Source organism: Mustela putorius, unplaced genomic scaffold (genome assembly GCF_011764305.1).
Source record: "Mustela putorius furo isolate JIRA1106 unplaced genomic scaffold, ASM1176430v1.1 tig00000640_pilon_pilon_pilon, whole genome shotgun sequence".
Taxonomy (NCBI): domain Eukaryota; kingdom Metazoa; phylum Chordata; class Mammalia; order Carnivora; family Mustelidae; genus Mustela; species Mustela putorius.
The window spans coordinates 4,346,340-4,364,875 of record NW_025421432.1 but is presented as its reverse complement, the minus strand read 5'-3'; the positions used below and the strand labels follow the sequence as shown (position 1 = coordinate 4,364,875).

Sequence of the window (18,536 nt, the reverse complement as noted above, 5' to 3'; positions counted from 1 at the left end):
GTTTGTTTGTTTGTTTATCAGTCACTTTTTGATGTACCCGGCTAAGTGATACAATTGTATTGTCAAAAGACCTCAGTAGAAAACTTTTAAAAATGAAATAAAAAAACAGTTGGCTTCCACTTTATACTTGTGATTGGTATGAAAAATATTATACTTTCTTTCTGAACTTTATTTCAATTAGTGTACAAAAGCACCTATCTATTATTTCTATTACAATAGCTCCATCAATACTAAGACTTAATAAGAGCCAGTCAAGAATAAGGGGGATATAACAAAGTGATACTACAGTTTTGGTGAGATCAGTTACAAAACAATGAAAAACAAGGTAACAACACAGGGACCCTCCTGCTAGCTAAAGAGGCTTTAACTGCAAGGCTCAAGATTTGAAAATCAATAAAACTACTGTGAACATTTGTGTGCAGGTTTGTGAGTGAACATAAGTTTATTTCTCTAAGAAAAATGGCTCGGAGCCGAATTGTTGAGTCATATAAGTGTATATTTAACTTTATAAGAAATTGACGGTTTTTTTTCAAGTGGCTGTACCATTCTCAGCAAATGTATGAGAAATCCAGCTGCCCCACATATTTGTCAGCACTTGGTACGGTATTTTATTTTAATCACTCTAATAGGTGTATAGTGATATTATATAGTGGCATTAACAATTCTCCTAGTGATTCATAATATTTAACATCTTCTCATATGCTTATTTCTATATGGATAGTCTCTTTGTTCATTTTGTTCATTTTCTAATTTCACTGTCCAATTTAGTTATTTTTTGCAGATGGCTTCTGTGATAATTAATTTTCTGTGTTGACTTGATTGGGTCACAGGATACGGAGATATTTGGTTAAACATTATTTCTGGGTGTGTTTTCTAGGGTGTTTCTGATGAAATTAGCATGTGAATCGGCAAACTAAGTATACCAGATTGCCTTCTCAGGCATCATCTAACCCATTGAGATCCTAACTAGAACAAAAAGATGGAGGAAGGGAGAATTCACCATTTCTGCTTGACAGATGAAGCTGGAACATAGGTCTTCTCCTGTTTTGAGACTGGAACCTAACACAATCAGCACTTCTGGTTCTCAGGCTTTCAGAGCTGGACTGGATCTTAAGCTATCAGCTGTCTTGATTATCAGGCATTTAGACTTAGACTAGAGCCTATACCATTGGTCTCCTGGTTCTCAGGCCTTCAGAGTCAGACTGGAGCTACACTACCAGGGTAGCTCCAGGGTCTCCAGGGTCTCCTGAGTCTCCAGCTTGCAAATCATGGGACTTCTTAGCCTCCATAATCAAATGAGCCAATTCCTTATAATAAATAATACATAATTTCTTATAATACGTAAATCTATAAAATCTCTTTATACATATGTATATACATCTCTCTCTCTTTCCCTCTCTCTCTCCTCTTTCTCTTGATTCTACAGATAGATAGACCAAAGGGCCAATGGTGTAAGTTTCAGGCCAAGTCTGAACGTCTTGAAATCAGGAAGTAAGACTCTTCTTTGTTATTTTTCAAGGTTACACTGGCTATCATAAGTTCTGTTTTCATATACAGAGAGATTTTGTATAAGATTTTATATATTAGATATAGATAAATACAGTTATAGCTATCCTGCTGATTCTGTTTCTCTAGTGACCCCTGCCTAATATAACTAGATGATTCCTTTGTACATCTTTCCAGTAATTTATCCTCAGAAGCAACAACTGTTCTGATTTCTTTTACCACAGAGAAGTTAGTTTTTTCTGCTCTTGAACTTAACATAAATACAATCATACAGTATTTTCACTCACTCTATTGTTTTTGGTATTCACTTATGTTGCTGTATGTAGCAGGAGTTCATTTCTTTCTATTTCTGAGTAAGTATGCCATTGTAAGAATATACCACAGTTTATCCATTCTGCTGTTGATAAACATTTATGTTGTTTGCTTTTTTTTTTGTTTTTATCAATAGAACTTCTATGTAATTTTCATATAGGTTTTTATGAAGACATGTGTTATCATTTCCTTTCACTAAACATCTAGGAATAGAATTAATGGGTCATAGAAGTATCTATAACTTTATAAAGTGCCTATTTTCCTAAATGGTTTTATCATTTTTCACTACACCAGTAATGCATGAGAATTCTAGTTAATCCATATCTTTGCCCACATTTGTGCTTTCTGGCTTTTAACTTTTAACAGTTCTAGTGTTATGTAGTAGGGTTTCATTTTGTTTTAAATTAGTGTGCTTATTAACCATTCAATTATATTCCTTTGTGAAGTCTCTCAAAGCTTCGCCATTTTTAAATAACTTGAAGTATTTGTCTTTACATTGTTGATTTGTGGGAATTTTTTCTACATATTCTGGATACAAGACCTTTATTAGATGTGTATATGTGGGGGAGATGTTCGTATGCAGAGGGCTGTGGAGGGCAGAGAGAGGGAGGGAAAGAAAGAGAGAAAAAAAGAGAGGAGAGAAAGAAAATACAAATTTTTCTCCCAGGATGTGATTTGACTTTCATTTCTTTTCATTTTCTGAATTATGACTAAGTATAAATACTTTAAATCTGAAGTACAATTTATCTTTTTTGATTTATGCTTTTTGCGTTCTATTTAAAAAAAATCTTTGCCTTCCCCAGGTTTTTGAAAATATCTTATTTTCTTGGAGAAATGTTAGAATTTTAGCAGTTACATTTAGGCCCATAATTCATCTCAAATTCATTTTTAGGATGCAAGGTAGGAATCAAGATTCACTTTTTTCCATGTATACAGTTGCCCAGCACTGTTTGTTGAGAAAAAAAAAATTATTCTTTTCCTCTTTTAATTGTTTTAGTACCTTTAAGGAAAATCAACTAACCTTATAAGTGTGGTATTTTCTGTACTCTCTATTATGTTCCATTAATTCATTTTTCTGTCTTTCTGCACATAACGAATAGTTTTGGTTACTGACTGGGGCTTTATAGTAAGTCTTGAGATCAGGTAGTGTGAGTCATTTTTTTCAAGATTATATTGACTATTCTAGATCTTCTGCATTTCCATACGCATTTTAAAATTTGTCCATTTCATGCGGTGCCTGGGTGGCTCAGTAGGTTAAAGCCTCTGCCTTCGGCTCAGGTCATGATAAGGATCCTGGGATCGAGCCCCACATCAGGCTCCCTGCTCAGCGGAGAGCCTGCTTCCCCCTCTCTCTCTCTGCCTGCCTCTCTGCCTACTTGTGATCTCTGCCTGTCAAATAAATAAATAAAATCTTTAAAATAAAATAAAATAAAATTTGTCCATTTCTGCTAAAATGCTTTCTAAGGGTCTATTGAATTTACAGATCATTGAGAATTGGCATCTTACAATTTGAGTCTTTATACTCATGAGTAAGATATATATCTCTTTGATTTATTTATTTTTCTAATTTTAATTTTGTAAAGATTTTATTTATTTGTTTGACAGAGAGACACACAGAGAGAGAGAGAACACAAGCAGAGAGAGTGGGAGAGGGAAAAGCAGGCTTCCCACTGAGCAGGGAGCTCAGATGAGGGGCTAGATCCCAGAACCCTGGAATCATGACATGAGCCAGAGACAGGTGCTTAAGGACTGAACCACCTGGAAACCCCTCTTTGATTTTTTTAAAGCAACATTTGATAGTTATCATTATAGGAGCCTTGCACAACTTAATGCTAACATAATCCTTAAATATTTTAATTTTTTTACATTGAAGTGAATAGAATATTTTTAATTAAAGTTTGTTGCTAATACATAATAGGGTGTACAAAGACCTATTTTAATTAATTATGACACATTTCTTTCCAGAATGACTGTACCAGCTTTTACTTTGGCCATATATCAGTGTTTCCACATTATTGATAGCACTTTGCATTACCCAGTTTTCTAATTTTTTCTGTTCTGACGAGGATAGTCACACAACTTCTTAGTTTTAATTTTTAATTCTCTGGTCATATAACTGAGCATCTCTTTACATTCTTTTATGCATTAATCATAATCCCTGTAAACTGTCTATGCATATTTTTTCTATTGTATTTATATTTCTTTTTCATTAGGTTACCTGACTTTATATTATTTATTTGCAGCAGTTGTTTCTATATCCTGATATTAAGCCATTTTTAGCTTTAGGCACTAAAAATAATTTGTTCATGTCTGTAATCTGTCTGTTAACCTTTGCTATAAAATTCTTCATAGGAAGTAATATCTAATTTAAAACAGTCGAGTCAATCAAAAAGTTTTTGCAATATAACATATCTTTTAAGAGAGTATTTCTTTATTGTGAATTTGCAAATATATTCTCAATTATTTTATTTGATCAATTTTATAACTTTACGTTTCACACTTGAGTCTTCAAATCTTGTAAATTCCATTCGATTATTATAGTGTGTATGGGTTATATACAGCCCTGTTTTTCAACGCAAGTTTATACTGAATTCTATTTACCAATTTGACCTTTCCCACCTTTGTTATATACCTTATTCCAATATAGTCACAGGTCTATTTCCAAACTAACTAATCATATCCATTGGTCTATTTATCTGTACCACAAAGTTTAGTTTTATTCTGTATTTGTATCTTATGATGCAAGTCGGCTCTTCTTTTTCAAAGGACTTGTATAATATTGTGTTCTTATTCAACAATACACATTTTAGAATGAGATTTTTCAGTTTCCTAAAAAAGAAGCTATAATTTTAGTTCAAATTGATTTTACTTTATAGATTTATTTGGAGATAGTTGACACATTTTATATGCTAAGTTGTATCTATGAACAATAAACTTAATGAATATAGTGGATATTATCATATGCCACTCAGATCACTTTAAACAACTGAGTCAGATTCTCCCAGCTGCTGAAAAGTATGGCTCTTAACTGAATATCTCTCTGAAAATTGTCCTTAGCTAAAGATGGCTGTCTTGCCCAAACCATACCCTCTCCTGAGGAGATGCAGGAGATTAGGAGCCTGATCCTCTTGCCTCAAGCTGGGACAGTTTAGAAGGGCCTTCACATCACTGGAGCTCACTTCCTCTACTGCAACTCTATTGAATTTTACCTTTTCCCTCTGCTCAATTACGCTTCTTTCACCCCTCAAAGGAGTTGTTTCTGAATGCCTTCTCTAACAAATGTTCTGCACTCAAGTACAAGAATCTCAGAATATGTTTCCTGGAGAACCTGAACTAAGATTGTCTTCTACAGAAAAATCCTGGAGTTTTGAGGGATAAAGTTAATCAGCAATACAACTGTATGGCTCTATGGCATGTCTTCTGATAATGTATTTGGATATAAGTAAAATGATATCTTATTTTCATTTTTCTTATTCCAATCTGCCACACAAAATACTTTGATCTTAGGCAGAGATGTTATTTACTAGCTTCTTTAAAACCCAGAATTTGAACATTTTATTATATCTTATTCTTACTCTTGAAGGTTAGTGGAGAGTCTTCTGGATAATATTTATATCTATCTCTGTTATTAAGTAGTGACTCCACTCTTTTTTGGTATGCATAGTTTCTGCTATAATGTCAGCTGTCAATATAATTATTATTCCTTTGTAGATAATGTTTCAATTCACTATGTCTCTCTTTTATGATGTCCAGTCCATAGTTTATTTCAATGGTAATATTTTATATAGATAGAATTTTTTAAAAGATTTTATTTATTTATTTGAAAGAGAATGAGTGAGAGAGAGCATGAGAGAGGAGAAGGTCAGAGGGAGAAACAGACTCCCCAAAGAGCTGGGAGCCTGATGCGGACTCGATCCTGGAAGTCCATGATCGACCTGAGCTGAAGGCAGTCGCTTAACCAACTGAGGCACCCAGGTGCCCTAGATAAAATTTTTAGTAGCCTTATTAAAATATTCATAATTGTTTTAATTAAAATGTGATCATTTTTGTTTCATGATTTCTGTCCTTTTATTATGGGTGTTTTCCTTATGTCTTGGAGGAAAAGTGGCAGCAGTTGCAGATTTTTTTTCTTTAATTTTACTTTTAGTTATGGCCTGGTCCCAAATGTGCAATTATTTGCCTCCAGTTTCCCAACACATTCCCACGACTCTGCAAGATATCTATTTTGGGCATTCAATTAGTCCAGTATCCTTTTGACATAAGTCTTTAATCCCTTCTCCTATCTCCATTTACATGAAAACAGAAACAAACAAAAAACTTATTTCTGTTCTACTATCATTTACTTTGTTTTTGTATTCACCTGTATCTCTTCAATATCAAAAAAGCATTTATCATTGCTATGTCATTGTCATATATTTGGATATAGTATAATACAATGGAATACAGAAGAAGGAGATTAATGTCAAAGCATTAATCTCATAGAACTATCTTTTTTTTGTATTTTTTTAAGTAGGCTCCATGGTCAGCATAGAGCCCATTGTGGGGCTTGAACTCATCACCTAGATCAAGGCCTGAGCTGAGATCACGAGTAGGATGCTTAACCAACTGAGCCACCCAGGCACCCCTCTCATAGAATCACTTCAGTTAGAAATCTACCCAGTCTGTTTGCATTCATTTTTAGAAGTATAATCATTAATATCAGTTTCTTTATCCTGGCATTCCTTGGGACTTTTATATTCCCCATTCTTGCTCCAAAGTGGCAACTCAACCTCTGTGTGCAATTGTTAGTAATATGCATGGTGCTCATTGCTTGAAATATCAATTTTCCTAGGGCAATCTACATGCCACTCTGCCAGAGGAGCCTGTATTAAAATGCAAGGAAATATTTGTTTAATGATTATTTCAAACTTGTGCATAAGTTCTATAAATATTTTCATAAACACATTAATTTTAGCTATTGCACTAGTTTTGCTCCCTTTTCAGGAAGATAAATTAATTTTAGCTATTGCCCTAATTTTGCTCTTTTTTTCCAGAAAATTCCTTGATTGAATTGTTCATGAGAATTATGAATATAACTGCTCTGGATACCATCATACTAGATATATTAGAAAGTGTATTATCTTTTTATGCTAAATTCTACTTGGCAAGATAAATTAAAATCAGTTTTTTGGTGAATGTAGAATCTGAGCAAGAAGTATTAATTGATTGATATAAAGGGAAGGTATCATACAGTTAGGGTCACCTGAGGCATCCATTTTCATCTGCTAAGGAGGCCGTACACTTCTATCATTGGTTAGGGTACCCTCTTCTCTGGAAATTTCTGGAAACACACTGAAAATTTCTTGTTTTGTGGGCTCCATTTCTCTAGACTCCACACTGGCCATTCTTCTTCTGTTAACATAGTCTTCCTTCTAATAGCCTACAGTACAATTGACTTTAACAATGCACATACAGTTATATTGTCTAGAGTTTTACACTCTGGTCACCACGTTCAGAACTTGGTTGTTCCTAAAGCTTCAGTAATTTACACTTTATTACTTAGAGTGGTTGGGTTTATAATTACTTGTTAATTTTTATCTGCTTTGATTTTCTAAGTTGTGAGAATCTATTTCTCTCAGTATCCTACTCTTTTAAAATATTCAAGTAAATAAGTTCATTATGCAATTCCTATTCAGAGTCACATTATTTTAAATATGGTAGCAAGTTAATATTTTTAAATCTACCATAAAGAATCAGTATTTTAAAGTAATAGATTTTAAAGTTATATTACAAATCAAAAGAACATGTTATTATTACAGGTTATTATTTTAATATATAGTATTTTGAGATTATCCAAAAAGATTGAGTTGTGATATTTTTTTAAAAGATTTTATTTATTTATTTATTTGACAGACAAAGATCACAAGTAGGCAGAGAGGCACGCAGAGATTGAGGAGGAAGCAGGCTCCCTGCTGAGCAGAGAGCCTGATGTGGGGCTTGATCCCAGGACCCTGAGACCAGGACCTGAGCCGAAGGCAGAGGCTTAACCGACTGAGCCACCCAGGCGCCCCGAGTTGTGATATTTTTGTAATTTACACTAATTATGGACATATTTTAAAGTGTCAGTTACTGAGGATGAGCGTGTACAACATTTTTCTGTAACTTTAAGCATATTTCTTACCACAAGCTGGACTCTTCCACCATTAAGCACATCTGGGTCTAACTCAGGCAAGAAGTGATTGCTGCAGAGTGAGAAAAACAGAGATTATATTATTATATAAATGTAGAAGAAGAATATGAAAGAAATGCCCACCGAAAAGTTTGGGAGAAATTTGTAATCTATAAAATGGAAATAATAGTTTTATTAAATATATAAAATAAATATACTAAAGTATAGGCAAAGATATATACCAATTTCCATGTTTTCATTTGTTTCTAGTTCTAAGGATATCATCTTATGAATTATACTAAATTGATTTATACCAACATAAAAGAAATTGTGCTCGTATTAATTGGAGTACTTAGTAAAATAAAAGTTCCCAAATGCTGATTGCTTTACTCCTACTTTCTTTGCTCACAATTAAATAATACAAAATAATCCAGATTATAAAATGTTGTTTTAATTTCACTTTCATTCTTCACTTCCTTTTCCATATTTTTAAAGGAATTACATGGATGGAATTGACCACATATGAAAATCTCAATTTATATATATATATATTATGAAAAGAGATTTCATTTTTTACATATTTTAACCTGCTTCTAAATTAAGTTTTAACCTTCATAATTGTTGTATCTTATTTGTTAGTCATTTAAATTGTTATTACATTATATCATATGTTTTGGAGATCATATTCTATAGAATGCCTGGAAACATTCCAAAGCATTATCTACATTTAGATTCAATATTGATTTATATATTTAGTTAGTGTTTATAATAGCACTTTTTAATTTTTACTTTATTTTTATTTTTTATTATTTTATGGATATATGTAGATAAAATGAAAGTTTTGAAAATTTATGCCAAAAATATTATTATTTCCAGACTTTTATTTCCCTAAAACTTTGGTTCAGTAGTTATGCATATATATTATACCACATTATGCTGATTTTTAGCTGTTATGCATTTTTAGCATTATGCATTATACCACATTGCTGTGGGCTGAATTTCATTTCGTCAGAATTGATATGCTAAAGTCCTAACTCTCAATACCTCATAATGATGTATTTGGAGACAGAACCATAAAAGAGATAATTAAAGTAAAATAAGGTCATATGGGTAGGCTCTAATCCAATATAACTAGTGTCCTTATAAGAAGAGGAGATTAAAACATAGAAAACAGAGATGGAAGGATGATTGTGTGAGGGCACGGTGAGAAGGTGGCCCTCTGCAAACCATGAAGACAGACCTTCAAAGAACCAAACTTGCTAACTCCATCTTGAACTTGTACTCTCCAAAACTGTGAGAAAATAAATCTCTGTTATTTAAGTCACACAATCTATGGTATTTTGCTATGTGGTAGCAAACTAATACAAACATTAATGTAACAAAAATTAATTGATTACCTACTATATTCATGTTTCCTTGTTTGTTACTAAGGGATATAAACATTTGACATCCTCAACCTTGTGATCGTACCTCTACCTTGTGAAATAGATAAGATACTACCACCTCACTATAAAGAAGAGGAAACTGAAGCATGGAGACATCATTGGAAATTAGTTACATGACTGGTAAAGTGGAAGCACAGTGTTGAATTATAAATTTAACTGTCAAATGTAAATGATAGAAATGACACAAAACAAAATATAACCTCCCATATGTACTATATTTATAAACAGTTTATTGATACCACACATTTTACTTTATAAAATAGAATCATTTGTGTGTTTCATCTGTTGGTTTTAAGCATTACAGAAACAGAACTCTCAAACATTTTAAGATGAAAAATATAAAGAGTGATTAAATCTATTCTAAAGAAGAGGCCTTTTATAACCTGGCAATGGGTGTATTGGCCTTTGGCTATAAAGTCATGTTTGTTTTAGCACAATTAACCTAGGTTTCATTTTTCAAGGTATGTTTGCAATACAAAAATCTAATTTAAAGGAAATGACCTCACCATTTCATATTTCTCGAATTAGTTGTTTCATGAATCCCAACCTGTGTGTGAAGCCATTGGTATGTGTATTCTTTCCTCCTTTCTAATTTTTCATTCGGAGTGGCATCCTCGTAGATAAGTTCTTCTTTCTTACCTGGGGAAAAATATGGAAATTCTATTTGTTATTTAAAAGAGATCAAATTTTGGCTAAGCAGATCAGTCTAGGCAAACAATTTCATCAAAAGAAAAACAAACTAATTCATGAGAGCATAATCATCTGTAAGAAAAATGTCTGTCACTTAAAGATTAAGTAATTTTTCTGCTTGAGTTTCAAAATCACCTATTTTTAAAAATGAAGACAATGGTTCAATGTAGCCAACATCTTTCAGGACTTGCATTTTTTTTTTAGTTTTTAAATTAATTCAAAGAATTATTTTTGGTAGATAGTAAAATTCTAGTATAAAAAGAGTATCTGTGCACTATGATGTCTTTTGAGGCTTATTTTAAAGTCTAGTTCTTGCACTAACTTTGTATGTACATAGAATTTGTATGTACATAGAATTCATTCATAGAATTTTATTGAGGGTATTTGAAACAGAGTTTTAATTTTGTGTATAATTTGAAACAGAGTTTTAATTTTGTATATAAAACTAAGCTTGGTTTGTGTAAACTAATATAATATTTTAAGTGGGAAATATAATTATATAAAGTTTAGGGAGGCAACCTGTGCTTATGCCAGAGTAGCCATTTCTTTCTTTCTTTTTTTTTTTTAAGATTTATTTATTTATTTATTTGAGAGAGAGAGATCACAAGCAGGCAGAGAGGCAGGCAGAGAGAGAGGAAGGGAAACAGGCTCCCTGCTAAGCGGAGAGCCCGATGTGGGGCTCAATCCCAGGACCCCGGGATCATGACCTGAGCCAAAGGTAGAGGCCTAACCCACTGAGCCACCCAGGCACCCCCAGAGTAGCCATTTCAAGAAAGGAGATAAGGAAGCATAATATAAATGGATATGGAAAATATGCAAGGGGAGAAATTATAAAAGGTAAGAATATAAGGTAACAACTATATAAGAGTAAAGAAAAAGAAAAAGAGAAAAGAAAATTAAAAATCCAATCCTTATATTTATATCTAAAATTTATACATGTGTCATTTAAAAAAAAATCTGTAGATGTTCTGCTATGACAATGCCATGCTTTTCCAAATTACACCAAAGACCTGCTGTTTTAGAACCTTCCTCCATGGACTAGATCTCATTTGGAGGTATTTTCGTGTTTAAAGACTTATTAGCTTGGTAGGATTGATTGATGGTACACCAGAGACAGGCCCCTCTTGAAAACTAATGCATGGTAATCAAACTAAACAAGAATCCTATAATTCAAAACCTAATATTTTATATGTTAATTTATTAATTCTTTCACTATAGATCTTTGTACACTGCGTACTTTCAAGTTGTTTGGAAAACAAATGAAGCGTGGTGCAAGGCCTGCTTCAAATGCTTGGTGCATGTCCACACACAGTCATACATATCCTTACAAGGTTAGCATTTGTCATTCTGAACATGCCAGGGGTGCTACATCTACCATGTAGATTTTTTCCTTAAAAATTGCTGCTGAAATTAGTAAAATGACTCTAGTTCAGAGATATTGTAGCCAATTCTTAGAAAAGCTAAAAATAAGCATGTTTTTTCTCTAGACTCCGTGTTACTTAGCAAAGTTAACTTGCTGTTGCTTCTCATGCCCCCTTATGTGTCTAAGATGGCCATATCCTTTGTATCCTGAGCTTAAGCCAATCCCTCCATACCTGCTATATTGAAGGAACAATTACTTCACATGCAAAAGCTGACCATTGAATCCATGAGCAGACACCATTCTGGTAAGTGGCCAAAAAGGTTTACAGAAACTATAAGCAATCCAACAGAGGGAACCTTTGGTATTGTCACTTCCCATTACTGCACAGCATTAAGTCTTTTCCCTGGCAGAGTCCCAGCCTTTTACCTGCCTTTCTTGGATGACCATACCAAATGTTGGACCCATAAGTACAGTAACAGAAAAAAGTGAGTGGCCACTGATAATCAACTGAGCCCATAGCTAGAAACTTTACTCTTGGTAAGTAGAGAATCCTTTTATAACAATTTTACTCTCTGATAACACTCTATAAACCTTAAGTGGTTTTACATCAGAGTTCATCTAAGGTTCTAAAAAACAATCCCTGAGTAAAGATGAGAGATTTCACTGTAAGGATCCAGTTCATATTAACCATTTTCACCCTAAGGCATAGATTGGTAGATTGGCGTGTGCTCAAGTGTAATAACAGAACAAGCATATTGGTGAAGTTGGCTGGATGTACTTGAAGATACTGTAATTTACATACTGAAGAAATTGATTCCGTTTTGGCTAAACCATTTCAGGATTACTCGTCATTGAGAAGAGGAAAATAAGATTAACTCTTAAAACTTGTAGAAGAAGTTCTGTTTTTAGCATCTCACATAGGAAGAATAATGGCAATTTGGATTACTTAATGGGCGCTTGTCATTACTTGGGCTGTCCAGTAAAATCTTTCAGTTGTAGAAGAGGCACCATTTTACCTGCAGAACTCAAACCACTTTACTTCCTGTCCTTTCCTACTTTTCTGAGTCTTGCTTCATGAATTTCTGGAATCGTAACAGAAGGAAAAGTTTCTTTCCTTTGATTCCTGCTGTTAGCCTAGTTACTGCTCTCTACATTTGCTCTTTTCTTCAAAACACAAATTTGAGTAATTTTATTTAAACAAATTGTTAAACTTTTCTTTATAAAATGAATACATTCTTATTACAGATAATTTAGAAAATGCAGAAAAGTAAAAAGTCAAAAAAAAAAGGAAAGAAAATCCACAAAAATCCCACTATCCAAAGATAATCACTGAATAATATTTTTAAGGCATTTACTCGTAGTTCTTTAATAGATTTTTAGGGTTTTGTTTACATAAAATTATGTGTATTCTGTGCATTCTATTTTTCTATTAGTATATATCAAATGTATTCTATGTAATGGAAATCTCATCCTAAACATAATATTAGTGTTTATACACTATGATGTACCAGCCTTTTACATGATAGGTTTCTAATTATCTATTTAATTGACCTGTTTTTCAGGTGGAATTAAAGATAACATCTCTAAAACTAGAAATATTTTGAGAAACTTGATATAATCTATATGGTCAAATAGTTGTAAAAGCTTTCACCAATTTACCATAGATTATCTGAGTCCTTGGTGAACACTGGGATGTTAAATATTTTAAAGTTCTTGATAATATGAGACAAATATTGTCCAATGTGGCCTTAATTTATACACCTTTTACTGCTAGTGAGATTGAATGTTATTCCACAATTACTTATTAATTATAAATCAAATCATGTAAAATACTTTTTTTAATATATATTTTTAAATTTATTTTCATCATAACAGTATTCATTATTTTTTCACCACACCCAGTGCTCCATGCAATCCGTGCCCTCTATAATACCCACCACCTGGTATCCCAACCTCCCACCCCCCGACCACTTCAAACCCCTCAGATTGTTTTTCAGAGTCCATAGTCTCTCATGGTTCACCTCCCCTTCCAATTTCCCCCAACTCCCTTCTCCTCTCTAACACCCCATGTCCTCCATGCTATTTGTTATGGTCCACAAATAAGTGAAACCTTATGATAATTGACTCTCTCTGTTTGACTTATTTCACTCAGCATAATCTCTTCCAGTCCCGTCCATGTTGCTACAAAAGTTGGGTATTCATCCTTTCTGATGGAGGCATAATACTCCATAGTGTATATGGACCACATTTTCCTAATCCATTCGTCCGTTGAAGGGCATCTTGGTTCTTTCCACAGTTTGGCGACCATGGCCATTGCTACTATAAACATTGGGGTAGAGATGGCCCTTCTTTTCACGACATCTGTATCTTTGGGGTAAATACCCAGGAGTGCAACTGCAGGGTTATAGGGAAGTTCTATTTTTCTTATTCACCCCAGTTCGTAGCATTTCAATTTCCGTTTTTAACTGACCTTTCATAATTCTTTATCTATTCTCACTGGTGCAAATATTTTTTTTTTTTTTGCCTATTGTTTGATTTCAGTTCCTATTGTAGTTTCAAAAGGGGGAGCTTTCTCTCTAGGCATACAAATTTATTGTTAAATATCTTCTAAACTACAAGTCATTTTCCCCTAGGTTCACATCTCCCATTTAATAAACTCATAAAATAAGATATAAGTTTTCAGGGACAAATTCTATACTCTTTTAAAACTTCCCCTTTCACACTAAAGGCTATTGGTTAACAAAATTCTTTTAAAAGAAGTCTACTCCTTGTTTCTACTTCTTCACTTTCCAAATTCACCTTAATTTAATCCAATTGAAATTGTCCTTACTAAGAACTGTCTTAATCTAACAAACACAATTATTTCATCTTAATTGACCTCTCTGCTGAATTCAACTACATGGATCATTTCTTTTGTCTTAAAACTCTTAAGTTTCCCTTTCATGCTTCTTTATAGATTCCTTTAGATGTGTTCCTCATTCTACAAGTATCTAAAACCCTCACTCCCACCCCACTCTTTGCCTGGCACTGTGCTGACTTCTGATGATAGTCAGCCAGATAGACATTGTGTATTACCTGATGGGACTGGCAGCCCAGAGGACTAAATACCAGCATTCTCTATTTTATTCCTATTCTCATATTAAGCTGAACTTCAGAATCACAACTTGTGTTTAACCATCATAATTCTACTAAGTAAATTTTGCCTCCGGAATTCCCACGTCATCCAGACCAGGTATTCTGGAGTCAACCTTGGCTGCTCACTCCCTACAGTACCAACATCCAATCAGAAACTAGATCTAGTCTACCTGCTGGGTATGTTGCTAATAACTGGCTCCTCCTTTCCATCCCCACTATCCACTGTACTTCAGGCTCCATTTTGAAAGGAGTGAACAGGCTTCTTTGTGGTGATGTAAGTGCAAATGTAACTTTCTCACCTACCACAGTGGAAGAAGCACACTTTCTCCTAAGCACAGTGCTTTCAACTCTGCTCTGAATCTCAATCTTTTTATAGAATCTAGGATCTCTTATCCATCAGTACTTTCTTTTCCTCTGTATGTCTAGTACCTGTCAAAATGGCTTTTAGCTTCCCCTTTAGCTACTCTTCTCTCTCCTTCCCTAATCAGACAAACTTCTTGAAATGGTAGACAAAGACCAGTTTCTGTTGATTTATACAATTCATGCTTCAGCTCATTGCAAGATGCCTCCTCCTTCACACCATTTCACTGGAACTGTTCACACCAAGATCATTAGTATTGCTAAATCTTTGGGACTTTTTGAAGTTATTATCTTACTGACTCCTCTTTAATACTATTATGCATTGTTGTCCACCCTTCCTTTTTAAAAGTCTTATTTCTTTTGGATTTTGTTTCATTGCACTCTCCTTGGTTTTTCTGTTAGTTTTTTTCTTTTTAACACCTTTTGTCTAAACCTGTCTCCTTCAAAGGCTCCTTTTCCCTTGCTATCCCTTCTAATCTCATGATTCTTTTCTAGGGTTCAAACCTGGCTTCATTTACTCTTAGACTATACTTTTTCCATATGAGGATATTCATTCAATTTCTTCAATCACTTCCATTATTTCCTTTTGAAATACGTATCCATCCAAAGCTTTGCCACTTAGACACCCCACAGGTAATTTAAACTGAGTTTTAAAAAAGCTGAACTCGTGTATTATCCTACCTTTTCCAAGGTCCCATAATGCCACCACCATTGTCAATGTGTAAGTCAGAAACCAGAGTCTTGTATGAACCAGCATTCATCCTCACCCTACAACTGCATACTTTACCTCCTAAATTCTTTTCAATCTCATATTTCCTGGATTTCCTTTGTCACTAATTTATGTCAGACAACCATCATTTTTTCTGAATTACTGTAAGAGCCCTCTCACTGTTTTTTTTGTTTCTTGTTTTGGGGATGTTTTTGTTTTTGTTTTCCTTTGGTCTTGTTTCCATGTATATATCTCCATACTGAAAATGGCCTTGCTAAAATACAAATCTAATTACACGGCTTCATATGCTAAACTCTGGATCTCCATTTCCTCTGGATAATGTTCATTTTTTTGTAAGAACTTCAGACACATTTGTTAGGTTCTTGCCTCAGTCACTCAAATATGTTAGAATTACTCAAAATGGTCTCTTCTGCCTATAGGCTTATGCTTCAGATTACTCACTTTGCCAATGGTGTTTTTTTTTCTTCATATCTTCATGACATGACAGTTTGGAAATTATGTTCTTTGTGTTAAGTCATTGATCTCCCAACACTGCCTTCCTTACTCAAATTAAGTTGCAGATGCCCTCTAAAACTTCCTATAGAGACTCTGTAATAGCATTTATTACATTATATTTTATTTTCCTATTCATGTGTCAGTTTTACCTAGTATAAATAAGTTCTTTAAGGTGTATAAGTAGGATGGTGTTCAAAAATATTTGTGAAATAATGGAATAATTGTCATAATTGGTTAATGGTCTGTCAGTGCCCTGACAAATGTAGAGCTAGTAATTTAGATTTTTAGTATGTAGACAGACCTGTGCATTATGGAGGGTAATACATTCCTATTTATAATTAACTTAATCATTATAATAGAAACTTCAGCTCTGAAAGTCAGAACTAGTTTGGGATAAAAATTGACAACTAAGGATGGCAAATTAGAACAACAACAACAAAACTACTCCATCATATAAGGCTACTTTATAAAATGTTCACAGTATACACAATCCTAGAGGAAAGCAGTTCAGCTTTAAGAAGTTCACTAAAAGAGATGAGGTCTCTTTTGAAATTAATGGAAATATTATTCTTTTCTTCATGAAAAACAAAATAAGTGTTCATTAAACCCATATGCTTCAAATAAATGTTTTCTAAAATTTCAGTATAGCATAAATATCCTACACAGAGGGAGATTAAGATTCAATTATCATTTGGGACACACACAAAAAGCTAATTATTTATATTTTAAATACATATGGCAATTTTCCCATGACTATTTTCTTTTCCCTTAATGGCCTTTCTTAGTAATATAATAAAAATGTATTCTTGGTTTCACAGATAGAGATGAGTTCATCTTTTTACCAAAAGCTTTTGGAGGACATAGTTGCATCATGAGCAAAATGCTATGTGCAATGGAAATATTTTTGGTAACTTTGATAAAGGGCTGATTCTATGTATCTCATGCTGGAAACACTAAAAATATGTTTCCATTTTAAAGTATAAGCAGTCTGTACATGTTTATTAAAAGAAGTTATTGCATCATACCTCACAAATAAAGCACAAATAAAATTGGAGTTTGGCATAAATGTTACACTAACAGAATTTTAAATTCATTAACATCTGTATAAATACTTGTTGATAGGGTGTTTATGGCTTCTTCCTTAACCAATCCAATCTGTTGCTGGGAAGTTGATGGCATTGGCATGGAACCAGTAACTCTCTAAGATCCATTTGTGTGTGACAAGCTACATTCCTATTCTTTTAAAATATATCTAAATATATATGTAATTGATCATTAAGGAAAATGACTTCATGAATAAAGAAGATTGTTGTTACAAAACTCTAAAAACAGAAATTTTGGGAATAGAGCCAAAGCTGTATGTAAGGGTCAAAGGCTAAATGCAGCACTAATCACTCCTTTACATATTTCATTATATTTTATGGTAGAGAGGCTTTAAAAAAAAAAAGTACTAGAATGAAAAATACTTGCTAGTTTCTGACATTTAAATTAATTTTCAAAATTTGTCAATTTGGGGGTTGGGTGATACATAAATTATATAAGTGACCTTTAGGAAAGCAAAGGAGAAGTTAGTTACTAAATTGTCTTTTAAAATCTATAGATTTTGCAGATACAATTTTCAGTATTATTGAATTGCTCTATTTAAGTGACTCCCTCTGGAATAACAGAAACATTCTTTAACAAAGTTGATGTGTATTAACCAATTATAACAAGCCTTTTGTATTCAACTTGCATATAATTCTACTTGAAAGGATATGCTTTGCCATTTGTATTGGCCAGTTGAATTGAATCTCCTCACTATCTTTACAGTAGAGCACCATATACTACATAAAGAGTGGTTCCTTAATTTCTTCTGTGAAAGCCACATAAGTCAAGAAAATTGCAGGTTGTTAAAGTGATATAGTCATATGTATAGTCATATTAATGCATAAGGTGTCTCCATGTTTACTGTTAACCAAGACCAGAACTAGGGTAAGTCAAGTGGGGCAAATGAAATATTTTACTTTGGGTATAAAATTTAAGGGAGTGACAAAAATCTCAGGAATCAAGGTAAATAATATTTGATGTAATATTTTAAAATAAAAATTAATGCAAAAAATAAATGAAACAAGATGGGATTGGGAGGGAGACAAACCATAAGTGACTTAATCTCACAAAACAAACTGAGGGTTGCTGGAGGAGAGGGGTTGGGAGAAGGGGGGTGGGGTTATGGACATTGGGGAGGGTATGTGCTTTGGTGAGTGCTGTGAAGTGTGTAAACCTGGCAATTCACAGACCTGTACCCCTGGGGATAAAAATATATTATGTGTTTATAAAAAATTAAAAATTAAAAAAAATCCATGATAAACAAAA

The 18,536-nt window shown here is 33.4% G+C and overlaps 1 protein-coding gene across 2 annotated transcripts in view; it reads right to left on the bottom strand.

The window, feature by feature from the left end:
• The window catches only part of LRRIQ1 (leucine rich repeats and IQ motif containing 1), a 214,199-nt gene that overhangs the window by 19,844 nt on the left and 175,819 nt on the right, over positions 1-18,536 (bottom strand). For both annotated transcript variants that reach the window (XM_045082964.1, XM_045082966.1), the window contains 2 exons: positions 9,918-10,050; positions 7,979-8,039 (listed from right to left, as the gene is read on the bottom strand). In XM_045082964.1, coding sequence (XP_044938899.1) covers positions 7,979-8,039; positions 9,918-10,050 — 194 coding nt within the window. The remainder of the gene's footprint in view (positions 1-7,978; positions 8,040-9,917; positions 10,051-18,536) is intronic.